Source organism: Pleurodeles waltl, chromosome 10, assembly GCF_031143425.1.
Source record: "Pleurodeles waltl isolate 20211129_DDA chromosome 10, aPleWal1.hap1.20221129, whole genome shotgun sequence".
In the NCBI taxonomy this organism is placed as follows: domain Eukaryota; kingdom Metazoa; phylum Chordata; class Amphibia; order Caudata; family Salamandridae; genus Pleurodeles; species Pleurodeles waltl.
In genome coordinates, this window is record NC_090449.1 from 18,491,470 (window position 1) to 18,510,120 (window position 18,651).

Sequence of the window (18,651 nt, forward strand, 5' to 3'; positions counted from 1 at the left end):
ACAGATCATTCTCTCCATCAGGGGCAAGACACTAAAGTACTCAGATCAAGTTAAATGCCTGCATGACTAAAATCACCCACTGGAAGAAGAACAACTCTCTCTTAAGCTGAATACAGACTACACCAAAACTGTGATCTTTGGGAAGAGCCCAGTCTGGTCTCCATGGGACTCCACCAAGTGGCCAACAGAGTTAGAATAGATATCTACCCCCACCACCCATGCCAGGAACCTCAGGATCATAGAAAGCAAACTCAACATGAGCATTCGAGTCAATGCCTTATGCTTCCACAACCTGAAGACGCGTATTTTCAAACGGCTTCCACTCAGCACCCAGAAAAAATAGTCACACACGTGTCCTGGCCACAAGCAGCTGGACTACAGGAACACTCTATGCAGAGATCAACAACAAACTCACCAGAAGGCTGCAAGCCAAGCAGAACTTGCAGTAAAAATCACACTTAACCTCCTATGCCGCACATGCATTACACCACGCCATGAAGGAGCTTCCACTGGCTCCCCACTTAAAAACGAGCACAAGTCAACCCCCCCCCCACCCCCAAAAAAAACAAAACTTCAAGGCACCACAAAGCACTGGCCAATCATACCTTAATAGCATCTGCTTTCAGAAACCTTTCAGACAACTCTGCTTGTTCAGACTCCTACTTGTACACATCCTCAGCATACACAAAAGCAGAGCAGCCCGCAGAGCCTTCTACACACAAAGTGTGGAACGAGCCACCACTACACAAGGTCTCTCTCCTACCCACGTCTTGAATTCCACATGAAACTGGAGACCTGGCTTTTTGAGTAGTCCCACTAGGTCTTAGGTGATCTAGGCACCCAGGATACCCCTCCAGATGATAATGAACACTACAAATCTGCCCCCCCCCTCCATTCGGACCGAGGCAGATAACAGCATTACACCCGATAAACGGAGATTTAACAAAAGCTTGACAGACTTATTCCAGGAAAGGCCAACCGCGGTTGTGTAAACATGCAGCTCTGCCATCTCAGCCTCCAGAGGCAGATAACGTGGCACTGGAGGGATGCCAGGACAGGCTGTACCCAGGCAGTGTGCAGAGGATACACAGGAGGGAACACTGGCAGCCTCACCGCAGCAGTTATTTATACACAATACCTTCAAAGGGCCAAGAATAGGGTAATACTGAAATAATTTAACAAAAACCCGGAGCCACTAGGAAATCGTGGCAGTGGGCTTTCACTGCAAAGCACTTTGTGTGAAGGCAAATTACACGAGGCCAGTAATCGCATTCTTGCTCCCTCGGTCACACTTTACATGCATGTTAGTCAATAGAGAAGAATAGAGGGTTGGGGGCAAAAAAAAAAAAAAAAAAAAGCAAAGAGTTTGCTTTGTTCAGATAATCAAGTTGGAAAAATACGGTGCCCAGGGTGAGCTTCCAAATAATAAAACATAAGGGTATCCCCACAGTGGTCCCGGGACGTTTCACAAAAGAGAATGAAGTCCCTCCACCCCCCACTTCCCCCCCCCCCCCCCCACAAAAAAAAATCCTCTCTCTCTCTATGAAGTTACTTCGATTAATAGTGTACAGTTCAAAATCAAGAGTAAAACACCCAGGGTCAGACTGGCCCACAGGGAAGCAGAAAGTGCTCAATGGGCTGGTCTGACAGGTCAGTGACTGGGCAGTTTTTTGGCTATTTCTGGGATTTTACTGTCGATTTCCCGAATATTAAAACAAACCTTGCCTGCGGCACCCTCCAACCCATGCAGGCTTCACGCTTAAAGCAAAGCTGCCCCAATTTGAAACATGGGCGTCTTTAGTATCCAATTCACAAATGGAGGCCACGTATTTTGGTGCCCAATCCCCGTCCGACCTCGAGAACACCACACATAGAACAGGGGGAAATACCCTTGGCAGGGCTTCTGCCTACAAGAACACACCTAGTACAAATGGTGCTTGCAGATGCCACAAGTGTTGGGTTTTCGCGCTTCTTAACGGGGATAACATGCAATTATCGTGTTACCCGCGGTCCGAAACACGGAACAGTGTGGCAATTATGCACCGGCAAATTACTGCACTCTGGATTATCGCAAATTACAGGTGTGGAATTACTGCACCAAATTTAAGCAAGGGCTGCAGTGAGTGTCAGATTGTCTAACGAGTCACCGCCTTCAAGCAGCAAGGCTGGCAGCAGGGCTTTATGGGGAAGGGCATTCAGGGAGAGCCCTTCAGCAGGGACATCTTGCACTGGATCAACACAGCAGGTGTTCTGCTGGGCGTTCGCTCAAGCAGGACAAGAAAGGACACTTGCTAAAAATTAACATCTTTTACCAGGTAAGAAGTGAGTATTTCTAGTTTACTTAAATGCAAACATTTACATGAGCATGCTAGTCAAGATAATTTTTTTATGAACTTTAGACACCTACAAATAGGTTTTTCAGCAAGTTCATAAGTAAAAGTATGGCATCCTTAAACGATTCAGCGTTAAAAAATTTTTTTTTAAAAAAAGCGAGCCGATCTAAAAAAAATCCAAGACCGCCCACTGGAAGTATAACAGATAAAATACATGGCACTGGTTACGGTCCCAACTGCACAACCTACACACACTATCCTCTGGATAGATCTGCTATTGTCCCAAAATGGATAGTGTTAGAAATGGGGTCTCTAGTCAGCAGTGGTTTACACCCTGTCCAAGTAGGGATCCTCACTCTAGTCAGGATAAGGAAGCCACACAGCTAACTCCCTGCACACTCCCTTGGTAGGTTGGCACAAGCAGTCAGGCTTATCTCAGGGGTAATATGTAAAGTATTTGTACAAGCACACAGTAACAACGTGAAAACACCACAAAAGAAACCCATACCAGTTTAGAGAAATAGCCAATATTTATCTGAGTAAAACAAGACCAAAGTGATAAAAATCCAACATACACAAGCAAAGATAATTTTTTTTAAATTAAAGATTAAACCCCCATAAACCGCTTAGAAACACAATAGCTCCAACTAGGTCTATCACAACTTTGTTGACAGTCACAGTCCAATACCAACTCTCAAGGGAGTGCGGGCCAGTAGGAGCTCCACAGACCCCAGGCACACAGTACCTTTGAAAATGACGAGTAAGCAAAGACGTTGTATGGAGTCGGGGAGGTGAGGCATCAGTTCTTTACGTTTGCTGGGGAGGTGAGGCCTCTGTTCCTTACAATCCAGCAGGGGTCAATTAATCCAGCAGGTCAAGATGGGAGTCGTCGACTTCGTGGTGTTGCGATCACACCACAAGGCTACAGATGCTGCAGCACAGTCGGGTGCCCCGGATGTCAGGGACACAGCACTCAGGGCTTGTACTGTGGCGGGACTTTGGAGGTGCTGCAGCAGCGTCCGTCACAGTCCTTGCACTCAGTGGGGACTGCGGCTCCTGGGGCAGGCAGTGCCGCAGAGTAAGTCAGCAGTGCTGGTTCCGAAGTCGCTATGGAGTCAATGTACATGGTTTCTGCTTGGTTACACCAAAACTCACTCCCAATGGCCCAGGGACTGGATCTGGCACCACTTGGTGAGTCAGGACTCAGCAAGGGGGCCCCACCACTTGGTGAGTCAGGACTCAGCAAGGGGGCCCAGGTGGTGGCAGATTAAGTCTTTGATGTCCCTGAGACTTCTAATAGGAGGCGAGCTCAGTTCAAGCCCTTAGAGAACCTTGGAAAGCAGAATGTAACAAGCAAGGTCCAGTCCTTTAACTCCCAGGACAGAAGCAGCAGGCCAGCACAGCAACGCAACAGACAGATAGACAGAGTGGCAGTCCCTCCTACAGCATCTAGCTCTTTTTCCTGGGAGAACGTCCTCAGTACAGAAGTGTTCTGAAATTGTGGTCTCAGAGGCCCAATAATTATACTAATTTCTGCCTTTGAAGTAGGTAAACTTCAAAAGGAAAGTCTTTGTAGTGCACAGGACTCTGCCTACCCTGCCTTGGCCCCAGAAACACTCTAAGCACTGCTTTGTGCAAGGACAGGCATAGCCCTATTCAGATGCAAGTATCAGTTCCTCCCACCACTCAAGCCCAGGAAGACCCATCAGGCTATGCAGGGGTCACTTCAGCTCCCTTTGTGTGACTGTCTACAGTGAATTCATACACAGCCTCCCCCGCCCCCCAACTGTCCTACTAACCCAGACAAGTATTCTACGGCCAGGCAGAGGTACAGAATGGTCAAGCAAGAAAATGCCCACTTTCTAAAAGTGGCATTTTCAACCGTACAACTTAAAAAACAATGTTTCCAAATGATTTATTTTCAAGTTGCGAGTTCAGAGATCCCAAACTCCACATCTCTATCTGCTCCCAAAGGGAATTTACCCAAAAGATATTTCAAGTCAATTCCATATTACTCTATGGGAGAGAAAGCCCTTGCAATAGTGAAGAACAAATGTAGACGTGTTATACTATTAGGACATGTAAAACACACCAGAACATATCCTACCTTTTAAATACACTGCAACCTGCCCATGGGGCTACCTTAGGACTACCTTTGGGGTGACTTACATGAAGTAAAAGGAAAAGTTTAGGCCTGGCAAGTGGGTGCACTTGCCAGGTCGAACTAGCAGTTAAAACTGCAGACACTGCAGTGGCATGTCTGAGACATATTTACAGAGCTACTCATGTGCCACAATCAGTGCTGCAGGCCCACTAGTAGCATTTGATGTACAAGCCCTGGGCACACAAGGTGCACTATACTAGGGACTTACCAGCAAATCAAATATGCCAGTCATGGATAAAGCAATCACCAATACAATTTAGACAGAGAACACTTGCACTTTAGCACTGGTCAGCAGTGGTAAAGTGCCCAGAGTCCCCAAGCCATAAAAATCGAAATTCCGCAGAGGATCGAAACAGGGAGGTAAGAAGCCAAAAGGACAGGGGAAATCCTGCAGAAAAGGCCAATTCCAAATCTACATCAAAAAATATTTCTACACATGTAACAACTGAAACAAGTTTTGCATCTTTCTAAGAACCAGAGCTTCCCAGAAACAACCAGCATCTACAATAATTTTGATCCAAGCAAGGTGGTCTTTGCTTGCAGAACCACTCCGCTACTCAATCCAACAGAAGGGCACTGCAGGGTTTAAAAAAAAAAAAAAAAAAATCAGTGTGTATACATATAATGCATCTATAAATTCAGGGTCTTGGGGGTGGGCTCCGGCTGGGATCTGTGAGGAAGCCCAGGACCCCCAAACAGAGGTCATGATTAGCGTGAAGACTATCTAACAAAGTTCCCACTTCATCCAAATGGACTCCAGCTTCCCCACTCCCTACGAAGCTGCATTTTCTTTTCAAAATCCCAAGCACCATATAAACAAGACCCTGGCTCAGGCACTCACCGATACGTCCTTGTACAGGTGGATGGGATCGTATTCGATCTGGTTGTTCACAAAGAAGTCGTTGGCTATGGCCAGGAGAGTCATCTCAGGTAGAGAGAAGATATCCATAAACTGCTTCACCGCCGGACCCTGGAAGACACAACGGAGGCAGGGCGTGAGCTGGGCAAACCCCAACCAACCACAAACACTTAGGCAGTATTTTAGTAAATGCCAGCTCACTGGCACTGGTTAGAAGAGCTTCATCGGACAACATTCTGTACTACAGGAGATGCCAACAATCATGTCGGTTCACAACCATCGAGATCCACAGAAAAGCTTTAGGGTTGCCTGCAGCTGGTTTCTTCCTTTAGCGGAGGAGCTCTGCATCTTTTTAAGAACCACAGCCAAAGGAGATAAACACTAAATTGTGCTTCAAGGTTAAATCCATGCAACCAACATGTCACACATTTCAGACAAGTGAAATTTGAGCCACACAACTCACAATCGCCGGACGTGGGGAGATTTTAAAATATTTTTAAAGCAGAGAAGCAGCAGCGTGGCAGAGCTTCAGAAAAGGAGGCAGTCAGCCACTCGAATGCAGGAAGCTTGTGGCACACCAGAGAGAAGTTATCACTCAAGGCTGCATAGGGAGGCCAACACTCCGATAGGTGACTGCGACCAACACGAAGCACCACTTTAAAACCTACAAAGGACCTCACACTGTTCAAAGAAAGCCCAAGCAGCTGCAAGAAGACAAATACAGAACTAAGCCAGACACACAAACCTCACACTTGTTTGCAGGGCGTGTAAACTTAACAGGACATCACTAGTGCTCTGAAAACTTCCCAGGCAAGGCTACAGACAGGGTCCTCACCACCAGCGCCCGCTCTAGCGGTGCCCAGAAAAAGCAGACAGTGCATTTGCTCCCTTACCTTGCCGTAGAAGCCGCTGACCTGGTGCAGAGGTATGTGGTGTGTTCCCTGGTACAGATCCATCACCTCCTCATCTGGGACCGGCTTCAGGCCCCTGGTGATTGGGAGGGAGAGGGAACAGAGGGAAAGAGGGCAGGATGAAGAGGAGGCAGCGGTTACTAGGTGCACAACAGTTGAGGTGGGAACACACCACAATAAAAAGGAGGAGAAAAACCTGCAAAATGCACCATCCATTTTTCTCAGGGCTGACAGAATAAGTCTGCTGTATTTCTAAGGCAGTCTCCACCAACCCAAGCATAGGACATATTTATCTGGTTTGAATACCCACCCTCACCCTGCTGGACCCAGGGCTTCTCCCCTGCAGTCCATACTGTGTGGGACCCCCTATCCTGCTTCCCCCCACTCCCCTAGGGTCTAATGAAACTAGGATTTCCAGGAGACTATCTTGCTAAGTGTCATGTTACAATAGAAATGACTGACAAAATCCACACAACCCACCTGTCAAAAAAAAAAAAAAACACCACACATCAAGAAATGACCACACCAACGGGCACACTCACCGGTAAACTGTGCCCAACTGGATGTAGTGGAAGGCATCAATCTTCATCAGCAAACCCTGGTAGAGAAAAAATACCCAGTTAGACAACAAACTCCAACAGTTCCTGTTCACATCTTGATGGTATGTTGACGCCCTGCAACAATTGTCTTCTGATGGGGATTTGGGATGCAGATTTTCATTTCAGTTTTTTTTTTTTACTACACATCACCAAGGATGTCATGGTTTTGTGCTGCCAGTTATAGACTCCACCAAGCACAGATCAAGACTCAAACCTATGAACCAGACCCCAGAACAGAGACCAGCCTCACTCAGACTCCATCAGCACTAACCCATTCCCCAGGGCTGAGCAGGCTCCAGAACCAATGGTCACTCTCTGGGCTGCGGTGATAGGAGATGGGGACCATGCTTGTACAGTACACTCTGCGCCTAGGGAAGCACGGCTCTAGAACCAATGGTCACTCTCTGGGTTGTGGTGATAGGGGACAGGGGCCACGCTTATACAATACACTCTGCGCCTAAGGAAGCAAGGCTCCAGAACCAATGGTCACTCTCTGGGCTGCGGTGATAGGAGATGGGGACCATGCTTGTACAGTACACTCTGCGCCTAGGGAAGCACGGCTCTAGAACCAATGGTCACTCTCTGGGTTGTGGCGATAGGGGACAGGGGCCACGCTTATACAATACACTCTGCGCCTAAGGAAGCAAGGCTCCAGAACCAATGGTCACTCTCTGGGCTGCTGTGAAAGGAGATGGGGACCATGCTTGTACACTCTGCGCCTAGGGAAGCACGGCTCCAGAACAAATGGTCACTCTCTGGGCTGCGGTGATAAGAGATGAGGACCATGCTTGTACAGTACACTCTGCGCCTAGGGAAGCAAGGCTCTAGAACCAATCTTCACTCTCTGGGTTGTGGCGATAGGGGACAGAGACCACGCTTGTACAGTACACTCTGCGCCTAGGGAAGCAAGGCTCCAGAACCAATCTTCACTCTCTGGGTTGTGGCGATAGGGGACAGGGACCACGCTTATACAATACACTCTGCGCCTAAGGAAGCAAGGCTCCAGAACCAATTGTCACTCTCTGGGCTGCGGTGATAGGAGATGGGGACCATGCTTGTACAGTACACTCTGCGCCTAGGGAAGCACGGCTCTAGAACCAATGGTCACTCTCTGGGCTGTACACTCTGTGCCTAAGGAAGCAAGGCTCCAGAACCAATGGTCACTCTCTGGGCTGCGGTGATAGGAGATGGGGACCATGCTTGTACACTCTGCGCCTAGGGAAGCACGGCTCCAGAACCAATGGTCACTCTCAGGGCTGCGGTGATAGGAGATGAGGACCATGCTTGTACAGTACACTCTGCGCCTAGGGAAGCAAGGCTCTAGAACCAATCTTCACTCTCTGGGTTGTGGCGATAGGGGACAGAGACCACGCTTGTACAGTACACTCTGCGCCTAGGGAAGCAAGGCTCCAGAACCAATCTTCACTCTCTGGGTTGTGGCGATAGGGGACAGAGACCATGCTTGTACAGTACACTCTGCGCCTAGGGAAGCACGGCTCTAGAACCAATGGTCACTCTCTGGGCTGTACACTCTGTGCCTAAGGAAGCAAGGCTCCAGAACCAATGGTCACTCTCTGGGCTGCTGTGAAAGGAGATGGGGACCATGCTTGTACACTCTGCGCCTAAGGAAGCAAGGCTCCAGAACCAATGGTCACTCTCTGGGCTGCGGGGATAGGAGATGGGGACCATGCTTGTACAGTACACACTGCGCCTAAGGAAGCAATGATCCAGAACCAATGGTCACTCTCTGGGCTGTACACTGTGCCTAGGGAAGCACGGCTCCAGAGCCTGCGGAAGAAGTGCTCACCTTATTGATGTCATAGTGTAGGCCCCGGACGACAAAGTTCGGGAGATAGTCGTACTTGCGGAGTCCCTCTGGATACTGAGGGGACAAAGCAAAAGAAAACAAGCATTCAGTTGCAGATCACAGACGCGCTTTTCTATTTTGCGAAACAATGGTTAGGGGAGTGTAAAAACCCATGTGCAATATTACCCACTACCCTGGAATACTCCTTAAGGCCATGGAAAGGAGGATCAAAGGCTGACAACCTCCACGTATAGAAAAAGAAAAAAGAAAAAAAGTGTTCTCTCAAGGTGGCCTCAACCAGATATTAGATAAATAGGCGGCATCAACACTCAACTATACCCCACACCGGAACCGGAAACTCTTCTGTGTAGGGAGGCTTACGGCTATATCATCCTCAGGCGAAAGCACCCCGCCTGCAGCTACACAAGGATCAAGGTTAAAAAACAAAAAAGAAAGTCATTTACCTGCAACAACGGGCTGGCCCACACAGCATGTTACTGCAGTAAGCACTTATCGGAAAGAAAGGGACCAGAAAGCGCGTTTCGCACACACACACTGATAAGAACCACAAAAACAAGGTTTCTGGCAGAAAACCCAGCACCTTTGGTAAAGCATTTTCATAGCCGCCTTGCTCAGGTCAGGGCTGATTTGAAAACAGGGAGAGAAGGCACCTTTTCTCTGAGGGAATACGTTTGGCTAGCTCACTACTGCTCCATCTAGCTCAGAGAAGACTTCTAATGGGATTATAAAACACAGTTGTGTGTTGGCGCCCTGCAGGAATGGCAGATTGGCACAAGGTCTTGTTTCATGGTCCTCTGGCATCAGGTCCTATAGATCTCCAGATGCCTGGCATCCTGCATCGACGGCCTTGATGGTGCCTCCAAGACAACAGTGAACACTGCGGCGTGAAGCTTTGTGTACTGCTTGATGTCGAGGAAGAGAGCCGAAAGCCCCAAGATGGCCACCACAAGGTTTTGAGGTGCAGAGGGGAGCGATGGCCCCTTTGCAGCAATGGTCCCCTATATCTGATAAAAATAGTTTGAAACGTGTTTTCAATCAAACAAGCTGGCAATAGCCACCAATTAACCTCTGATAGCCCACACAGGAACATCCTCTGCACAAAAACACTTTATAACCATCAGTAAAATCATTAAACTCACCACGGCATCTCCGCAGGTTAAGAGAAAAAGGGCTTTTGGAGAGTATGTCCCTTTCACCCCTGCATGGATCTGAAGAGTAAACGATAGGACTGAGGTGAAGGTTACACCTGGGCTCGTCACTCTTACCACAGAGCAGGTTTCCCATGCCAGGAACTTGGCCACTTCAAGATGAAACTCTGAACCTATCAAGGGCTGAGCACCAGAACTTATGTTTTGCCACAAGCCAGGCAGAGAAAGAAAAGACCCTCCAGGAGCATACCGGCAATAGGCACCCGGGGACTCGCGCTCACCTCCAAGATCGGTCTTACAAGCAGAGACCATCATCCTACAGCCAAATCACAAGAGGGTCCGTTTAATGTCATTCAGTGGTTACACAAATGTTGAATAACTTGGTCAAAAAAAAAAAGTGGTGTGAAAGAATGAGCCAACATAATATAGGGCTGTTTCTGACATTTGGTAAAGCGATCTCCTTCCTGGAGAGATATGGGAATGCGAAAGCTCTTTGGTAGCTGCTTGTTCTTGGTTCAATCCAGCCTCTCCTTTTCCCAAAAAAAATGTTATTAGCTATCAACGCGGATCGTTCTTTCTGTCCGCACGTCGACAACATCGCTGGGACTTGCTATTCGCGTTTGAAGAGCATTAAGGAAAGGCCTTCCTTGCCTCAGAGTTGAAGGTAGAAGGTTGGTGACCCAGGCACCCATCTTTCTCATTCTTATCGGTCACTGCCAGACTGCTCAAGATGCAGCCGCTGCCTCTGTCACTTAATTTGCCTGGGCATTTTCCTGTTCAATCCTAGTCGGACTTCCACCACGGCTTTATCAGTGAATAAACACCTTTTATAGCGTTGTTGAATTCATTTTTTGGTAGACGCGTTCATTCTGGTGTGGCTTTAGGCTGAATCGGTCAATGCTCCCATAAGTGATTCTTTAGAAGGACACAAACTAATTTCCTAAAGAGAACACGGGCGGAATGGCAAAGACCGGTCACTGCAATCTTTTTGGAGAAAAAGACGTTACGAAACCGGACAAATAATGCATTGGCACAGGGAGCGGCGAAGCTGCCAGGCTGTGGTTTGCAGAGGCTGTCCTTCAGTATTACACAATGCAGGAGCATTTTAAAGGGAGAGCAATACATTAGGCTCGGAGGACCTGGAAAACGTCAATGATAACTGTTGTGCCTAGACTCCAGGAAGAATGTTTGCAGGGCATCTGTTACAATAAAGGCGAGGTATGGGGTTAGGGTAGACACTGCCATTGGCCACGCTCTTGTGAGGCGCCCACCCTGGCAGTCAGCTTCTAGTCTTTTATTGATGAGCTAGGATGTCAGACTCCCTGTTGTAGATCTTAACATGAAGGGTGTGACGGCCTGCACTTTCCTACATCTTGAACTCACCCACAAGATGTGGTAGGTTGTACATCATGGTGTTAACCAAGCCTGCGCACGTGCCTCCTACGCCAAATGTAAAGTTTCTCACCTGTTAGTGTAGTTTTGCAGCTTGAAGAATTTTCTGGATTCATATGCTGTGCATTATTCCACCATCTAGTGGTTCGGTCCAGAATTGTCTCCAAAAACTTTGTCTCTTGTTTTTGTTGCTGTTGGGTGTTGACATATCGCCATTTGGTGTCCCCTTGGGACGTCGCTGCACTTCCTCCGAAAGTTCCCACCTCTGGTCGCCAGCTTTAGATCCTCCCCCCCAAATATAACGGTTTGTTCTTACGGAGGTGGTTAAATTGAAGATAAAAAAGTATGTGTTCTTTGCAGTTTGTATAGGAGTGCCCTCTTATTAGCCAGTCGTCCAGATAAGAGTAGACGTCAATGCCCAGTCTTCTCAGATGCGCGGACACCGCCGCAAGGCACTTTGTGAATACACTGGGGCTGTTTTTCAAAGCTAGAACTTTGAATTGGTAATCTTTGTCGTCTATCATGAATCCTGGATATTTCGTGCATTTTGCATTAATTTGAATTGGCAAGTAGGTGTTCTTTAAGTCTAGTTGCCATAAAATCTCCAATTTGTAGTTCTTGTAATGTCATCTTCAGTTTTTGTCTTTATGAATTTGTTTATAAATCTCAGGTCTAGAATAGGTCGTAGGGATCCATCTACTTTGGGGATTAGAAAGTATGCTGAATAGTTTCCTTTGTTGATTGCAGATCTTGGAATCCGCTCTATAGCATATTTCTTTCTCCAGCAGCTCCTCTACCTCCTTGAGTAGCCTGACAGTTTCTTCCCGTGAAAGATCTCTCATCTTCGGGCTTCTTGGTGGTGGTGTTCTTAACAGTTCGAAGCAGTATCAGTACTCAATTAAATTCATAATCCACTTCTCTAATGTGATCTTTCTCCACTCCTGAAGGAAGTTTTTTTTTTTTTTTTTTTTTTAAATGTATTTATCCTCCTACTGGAGTCTTATGTAAGAGAATGTTCCTTGTTTTTCCTTCCTCTGAGAGGTTGTTTCAGGGAGTTCTTGAAGTGCCGGCAACTCACTTATTTGAGGGTGTTGCCCCTCCTCTTTGTGTAGGCCCTCCTCCATGTGCTCTGCCTCGATGCCTACCCGGATTCTACTGCCAACCTTGATGCATTTGTGTCACTTGCCTGACTCCTTGAAAGGACTTGTGTGAAGTGCTTGATGAAAGCTAATCCTTCCTTCCTTATGGTCTCCTTAGAGGAACTGTACCTCTTCCCATGTTTCCTCTGAAGACAGGCGCTCCCATGGACCTGGTCATTTCAGTAAACTTTTTTTTAGTTGATTTAGAGTTTCGTCAACTGCATTTCCAAAGAACTGTTCGCCACTGAATGGGGCATTCAGGATGTTCACTTGTAGCTCTTGTTTGAACCACAATTTTCGAATCCACGGGTGGAAACGTAGTGCAATGGTCGCCATTTGTCTGCTGGAGGTGTCTGCTGCGTCTAGTGCAGACTTTAGGCAAGTGTTGGCAATGTTCTTACTCGTCTGCCAAGGGTGCTGCCCTCTTCCGGTAATGTTCCAGTATTTGTTTCATCGGCTCCGCCATTTAATCCCCAGTTTTGCATAGTGGTTTATCAGAGCATTCGAATTTGCGATGCTCCACTGAGTTGCAGCGCTTCTTTCTAAGTTTCGGTCCATGAGATCCATCCATCTGCTCTCCTTGTCTAGGAGGACCTGAGGTTGCTGGAATGTTGGCCCATTTTCTGGCTGTTGCTGTAATAACAGAATCAGCTGGCACCCAACCCCTTATATACTCCGGATCCTTGGATGAGGACTTGTATTCCCTTTCTGCCCTCGGAGTGACTGCTCTGCATGAGGCTGGCTCTTTAAAGCCTCTCTTCCTTGGTCTAACACAGTTGGCAGCGTGGGAAGAAACTGATTTCTGGACTGATTGGGTAAAAAACGAATGAGAAACATGCCTGTGGTTTCTCTTCCTCCAGTTGTACCCCATATTTAGGAGCTGCTGTACATTCCTATGTCATCTGGTGGTGATGGTTTGAGAGGGTACGGTCTCCTCTCCTTCCTCGGGTGATCAGTTTCTAAATCCTGCCAGTGAGCCTCTGAGTAGTCTAACCCCCTCAGATCCTTGGTACAGACCAGAAAGCTGCTCTTTTTCCTCTTCATAAAAAATGTCCTCTTTTTCCTCCGGTTGTGGCTCTGGTGTTAGAGGTGGCTCGATTTATTCGACACCCAACTCTCCCTGTTCCTTTGTCGTCAAGGTTATCTTTGGAGTTTGAAACTCCTTCAGAATTTTTTCAAATTCCTTGGGTTTCTGTAACAGAATCGTAATTTCAGCCTCTAGCTCTCCAGCTCAGCCACCCGCTGTTGGGTGTCAAGATGGTCGGCCAACCAACATACTCTTCGACACTGAAGAGTGCGTTTGATAGATCGCTCAGCAAACTTTTCTGCTCCAGACGTGATGTCTTGTATTTGGGTGTTGAGGTCTTTTTCCCCCTGTCCGTTGTCGGACTCAGATTTTTCGGCGATTTTCCAACCTGCGGTCTCCTGATCATGGGTTCCAAGGGGATCCTTATTTCAGGTCACAGCTGCAGCAGTTTTCATCAACGCCGAGGCTTCCTTTATGGCTAGGCTTTTTTTTTATTTATTTTTTTAAAAACACAGCTCAGTTCTGTTTTATTTATTTTTTTGTGGATGTTTCTCTTGCTTTGTATCTTCACGAACCCATGACCCCCCTGGGCTTGTACATCGACAATTTCCAGGTTGACCTCCGCTCCTTCTCCCTCTCTCTGGCAACGTTTTCCTCCTTCCCACGCTCCAGTCCCAAATCCCAAAGATAAAGGGGTGTGTATCGACTCTGCTTGGTGTGAAGCGTGCACTTCTGCCTCTCTCTTACTCTTAGCATCTTCAGTACAAATGCTGCGCAGGCAGTGCAGGCCTCACTTCGATGGTCCACCGGTAAGCGCAGATTACAGACAGGACGATTGTCCCTTTCCAAGTACTTGTGGTGACGATTCTTACAGAACTGAAAGAGCGCGTTCTCCATTAAGCCGTCCAGGGAGTCCCTGGATGGGCATTCTCGGAACAACCTTGAAAAACGCCTCCCTTCTTCTCTGGTCTTCCAAGTGAGTACCTGTTGTTCTGCTGTATTTATCTTCAAGTTTCCAGTGATGTTCTCTGCGATTTTCATGCTATTTTCTTCCAAGTGTTGGAGATCCTTTGGCAAGAGACCAGAACCAGTGTTTTTTTTATTTTTATTTGGGGGGGGGGGGGGGGGGGGGGGGGGGGAGGGGGGTGAATCTAAAGATGGTGACCAAAGCTGGGGCGTTCCGGAGGAACTGCAACAACTGTACAGGGGACACCAATTGGAGGTACATTGATACCAACCAACAAAACAAAGAAAGGACAAAAAAACAAAAAAAAAAAAAAAGGTTCTTTGAGCCAATCCCAGACCCAACAATTAGATGGCGGAATAATGCACAGCATGTGAATCCAGAAAAGATTAATGCTGCAAAGCGGCAATTTCCTGATAATGAACCACCATGTTACCATATGGCATTTTGTACACCATGGTGTGAGGTCATCTTACTTCTTCCCAGTGCTTCCCCTTCAACTAATGTTGCATGCAGGTTAGCAGATCACTGTGCACGTCCCCCCATCTCTACCCCCACACATCACTTTTTAGTGGTCTATGAGGATGTTGCGTGCAGTGTTGTTGGAGTGTGTCACCCACTACCTCTACCCAGTTCTTCACATTGTCCTGGTCCACCACCAAGATGTCATGTGCAGTGTTGTAGATCACAGTGTGTGGAGTGTGTCAACCTACTTCTACTCTGCGCCTCACCTTGTGCTGCTGGTCCACCAGGATGTAACACAGTATGTCATCGTACCCCTACCCCAGTGCCTCACCTGGTACTGATCCTGCGTGCAACATAGTAGATCACAGTGTGCCGTTTCAGCCCCTCTCTCCTGCGCACCTTACCTTGTACTGGTTCATTAGTATATTGTGTACAGTGTTGTAGATCACTGTGTGTGGAGTGTCACCCTACCTCTACCCCCGCACCTCACCTTGTACTGGTCCACCAGGATGTCGCGTGCAGTGTTGTAGATCATGCTGTGAAGAGCATTGGAGTACAAGGCCAGCGTGTAGTCATAGTCGAAGCCGTAGACCTCAATGTCCGACAAGCAGACTTCATTGTTGGCGTACACGGTGGACTGGTTCAAGAGGTTGCACACCCCCGGAGGCAGGAGATCTGCACAGGAAACACAAATACAACCCAAGCATTATTATGGAAACATCCCTGCAGCCACCCAAACTCAACTAGGCGAAGATCAGGTCAAGAGTGAGACACCTTTATTTACAGACGGACAAATACCACCTCTGGTGTTGGCAAAATATAAAAAATACACAAACGGGGTAAGATTACAGCGCAGAGAGCACTCCAGCTAGGCTGCTCAAAGTTCTGGACACGGAAGAGGTACAGAATAAGAACCCCATGTGGGGCCCTGTCCGATCCCCCAAGTGAATAGCCGCAGTGAGGTTTGAACATGCGGCACTTCTGGCCACAACTTCTCACCCACTCAAGCGGAAGTAATCAAGAGCGGCAGTGGTGGGTGGGTTTGTACTGCTCCCCTTCTTCCTGCAGGGGTGGTTACATAGCTCATATTTTTTGTATGGCTTGTGCCATCGCCACCACTGTAATTCAGTGTCGTGGTAAGCCTTCCAAGTTACTCAGCCGAGAAGCCACTTTTTGAACTTGGCACCCTCCTTCGCCACCTTCGGGAGATGGAGCCATCCTAGGCCCCGAGCTAGTGGGAAGCTGTGGCCCCTGCTCAGGGGTCCGGCACACCCCCCTGAAGTACGCGGCCGGGCGGGTTGACCGGATTTGGGCCTCTGGTGCCCATGGGACACCTGGGTACGCGTCATTTGCCACAAGCCCTCCCTCTGAGAGGGCCATTCGCAGGCTTGCACACAAGCGCCCACTGGCCTGGGAAAGGGGGTGCAAAGCTCGAGGCCGCCTCCACGCATCAATGGCCCGGCAAGTCCTGCCCAGCACCAGCGGGCCGTGGGGGGCTCCAGACATCAGCACTTTTATTTAAATTAAAAACGGGGCACAAAGCCGGCCTTTATGCAGCGTCCGTCTGGGGTTTAACTCCTACGGCTCTGAAGCACAACAGAGGATCTGCCCAACTTTAGAAACCAATGAACATTAATACAACTCGTGAACTTTTTTTTCTTGGTGGGGGATGGGGAAGCCTGGAATGCGACTTTGGGGCGCTCGAGATGCTAGGGCTGTATAGGACAAACGTCCCCCATGCACCGGTGCACAAGAACACAAGTCTTGCAACACTTGCACCGGTGAGGAAGGTCAGTGAAGGTTCACATCGCACAAGAAACGCTATCCTCCTCAAGGCGCTATAGACAAGTCTTAGTAAAGAGACGCGTTGGTTTGAGTTCACTTTGGAAAAGGACTGGAGGGAGCGGCCTCGACCCCGTCTCCAGCAGAATACACCGATCCACAGCAAACAACCCGCGCAGCTACCTCACAAGCCACCTCAAGTCCTACAGGCTCAGTTCTTGCTGCATACAACGGTGTGGGGTGTGCGCGCCCGGGCAGGGAGGAGGAAGTGAACTGAAGTGAGCCCGAAACAGCAACCCCAACAACCCCCCCCCTCCCAAAAAAAAGAGCCAGGCTATCCCACCCCCCTGTGGCACCAGCAAGTGTGGGCGCTGGGAGGCTGGGACCTCTGAGCCCAGCTGTTATGAGCCTCTCTGCACCCCCTCTCCAGTCCGCCTGAGCGCAGGCACCCCTCCGCGCCCCCAGTCCGAGTGCAGGTACCCCCCTCTGCGCCCCCCTGCCCAGTCAGCCTGACCGCAGGCACCTCTGGGCGCCCCTGAGCGAGACAGGCACCTCTGGGCGCCCCTGAGCGAGACAGGCACCTCTGGGCGCCCCTGAGCGAGACAGGCACCTCTGGGCGCCCCTGAGCGAGACAGGCACCTCTGGGCGCCCCTGAGCGAGACAGGCACCTCTGGGCGCCCCTGAGCGAGACAGGCACCTCTGGGCGCCCCTGAGCGAGACAGGCACCTCTGGGCGCCCCTGAGCGAGACAGGCACCTCTGGGCGTGGACAAGCACCTCTGGGCGCCCCTGAGCGAGACAGGCACCTCTGGGCGCCCCTGAGCGAGACAGGCACCTCTGGGCGCCCCTGAGCGAGACAGGCACCTCTGGGCGCCCCTGAGCGAGACAGGCACCTCTGGGCGCCCCTGAGCGAGACAGGCACCTCTGGGCGCCCCTGAGCGAGACAGGCACCTCTGGGCGCAGACAAGCACCTCTGGGCGCCCCTGAGCGAGACAGGCACCTCTGGGCGCCGACAAGCACCTCTGGGCGCCCCTGAGCGAGACAGGCACCTCTGGGCGCCGACAAGCACCTCTGGGCGTCCCTGAGCGGGACAGGCACCTCTGGGCGTCCCTGAGCGGGACAGGCACCTCTGGGCGTCCCTGAGCGGGACAGGCACCTCTGGGCGTCCCTGAGCGGGACAGGCACCTCTGGGCGTCCCTGAGCGGGACAGGCACCTCTGGGCGTCCCTGAGCGGGACAGGCACCTCTGGGCGCCCCTGAGCGGGACAGGCACCTCTGGGCGCCCCTGAGCGAGACAGGCACCTCTGGGCGCCCCTGAGCGAGACAGGCACCTCTGGGCGCCCCTGAGCGAGACAGGCACCTCTGGGCGCCCCTGAGCGAGACAGGCACCTCTGGGCGCCCCTGAGCGAGACAGGCACCTCTGGGCGCCCCTGAGCGAGACAGGCACCTCTGGGCGCCCCTGAGCGAGACAGGCACCTCTGGGCGCCCCTGAGCGAGACAGGCACCTCTGGGCGTGGACAAGCACCTCTGGGCGCCCCTGAGCGAGACAGGCACCTCTGGGCGTGGACAAGCACCTCTGGGCGCCCCTGAGCGAGACAGGCACCTCTGGGCGTGGACAAGCACCTCTGGGTGCCCCTGAGCGAGACAGGCACCTCTGGGCGTCCCTGAGCGGGACAGGCACCTCTGGGCGTCCCTGAGCGGGACAGGACCTGAGTGAGAGAAGCACCTCTGGGTGCCCCTGACCAGGACAGGCACCTCTGGGCGCTTTTGGCACAATTCCGAGACAGGCCTTAGCCCGCCCTCCGGTGCCCGGGCACGCACCGAGCCCAGACGTGCACTACGTGCAGGCAGGGAGGGCGGCGGATTTCCCTCCAGCGGAGCCGACCCGAGGTCAGCAGACACCCAGGCCCTGGGTATGGCCGAGGCCTGGATTGAATGAAGTCGCTGTTTCAACAGAGGCCTGACCGACTTTCCTCGATTGTTTGATGTTCAGGACACTTCCTGAGCGCACAAACCCTCCACGTTTCACATCCCAGCTCTGCG

The 18,651-nt window shown here is 50.1% G+C and overlaps 1 protein-coding gene across 1 annotated transcript in view; it reads right to left on the bottom strand.

Moving 5' to 3' along the window:
• NT5DC2 (5'-nucleotidase domain containing 2) overlaps positions 1-18,651 on the bottom strand; it is a 103,927-nt gene that overhangs the window by 51,440 nt on the left and 33,836 nt on the right. Inside the window, exons 2-6 of the mRNA XM_069209452.1 lie at positions 15,320-15,504; positions 8,674-8,748; positions 6,810-6,865; positions 6,250-6,343; positions 5,339-5,467 (exon numbers count right to left, since the gene is read on the bottom strand). Coding sequence (XP_069065553.1) covers positions 5,339-5,467; positions 6,250-6,343; positions 6,810-6,865; positions 8,674-8,748; positions 15,320-15,504 — 539 coding nt within the window. The remainder of the gene's footprint in view (positions 1-5,338; positions 5,468-6,249; positions 6,344-6,809; positions 6,866-8,673; positions 8,749-15,319; positions 15,505-18,651) is intronic.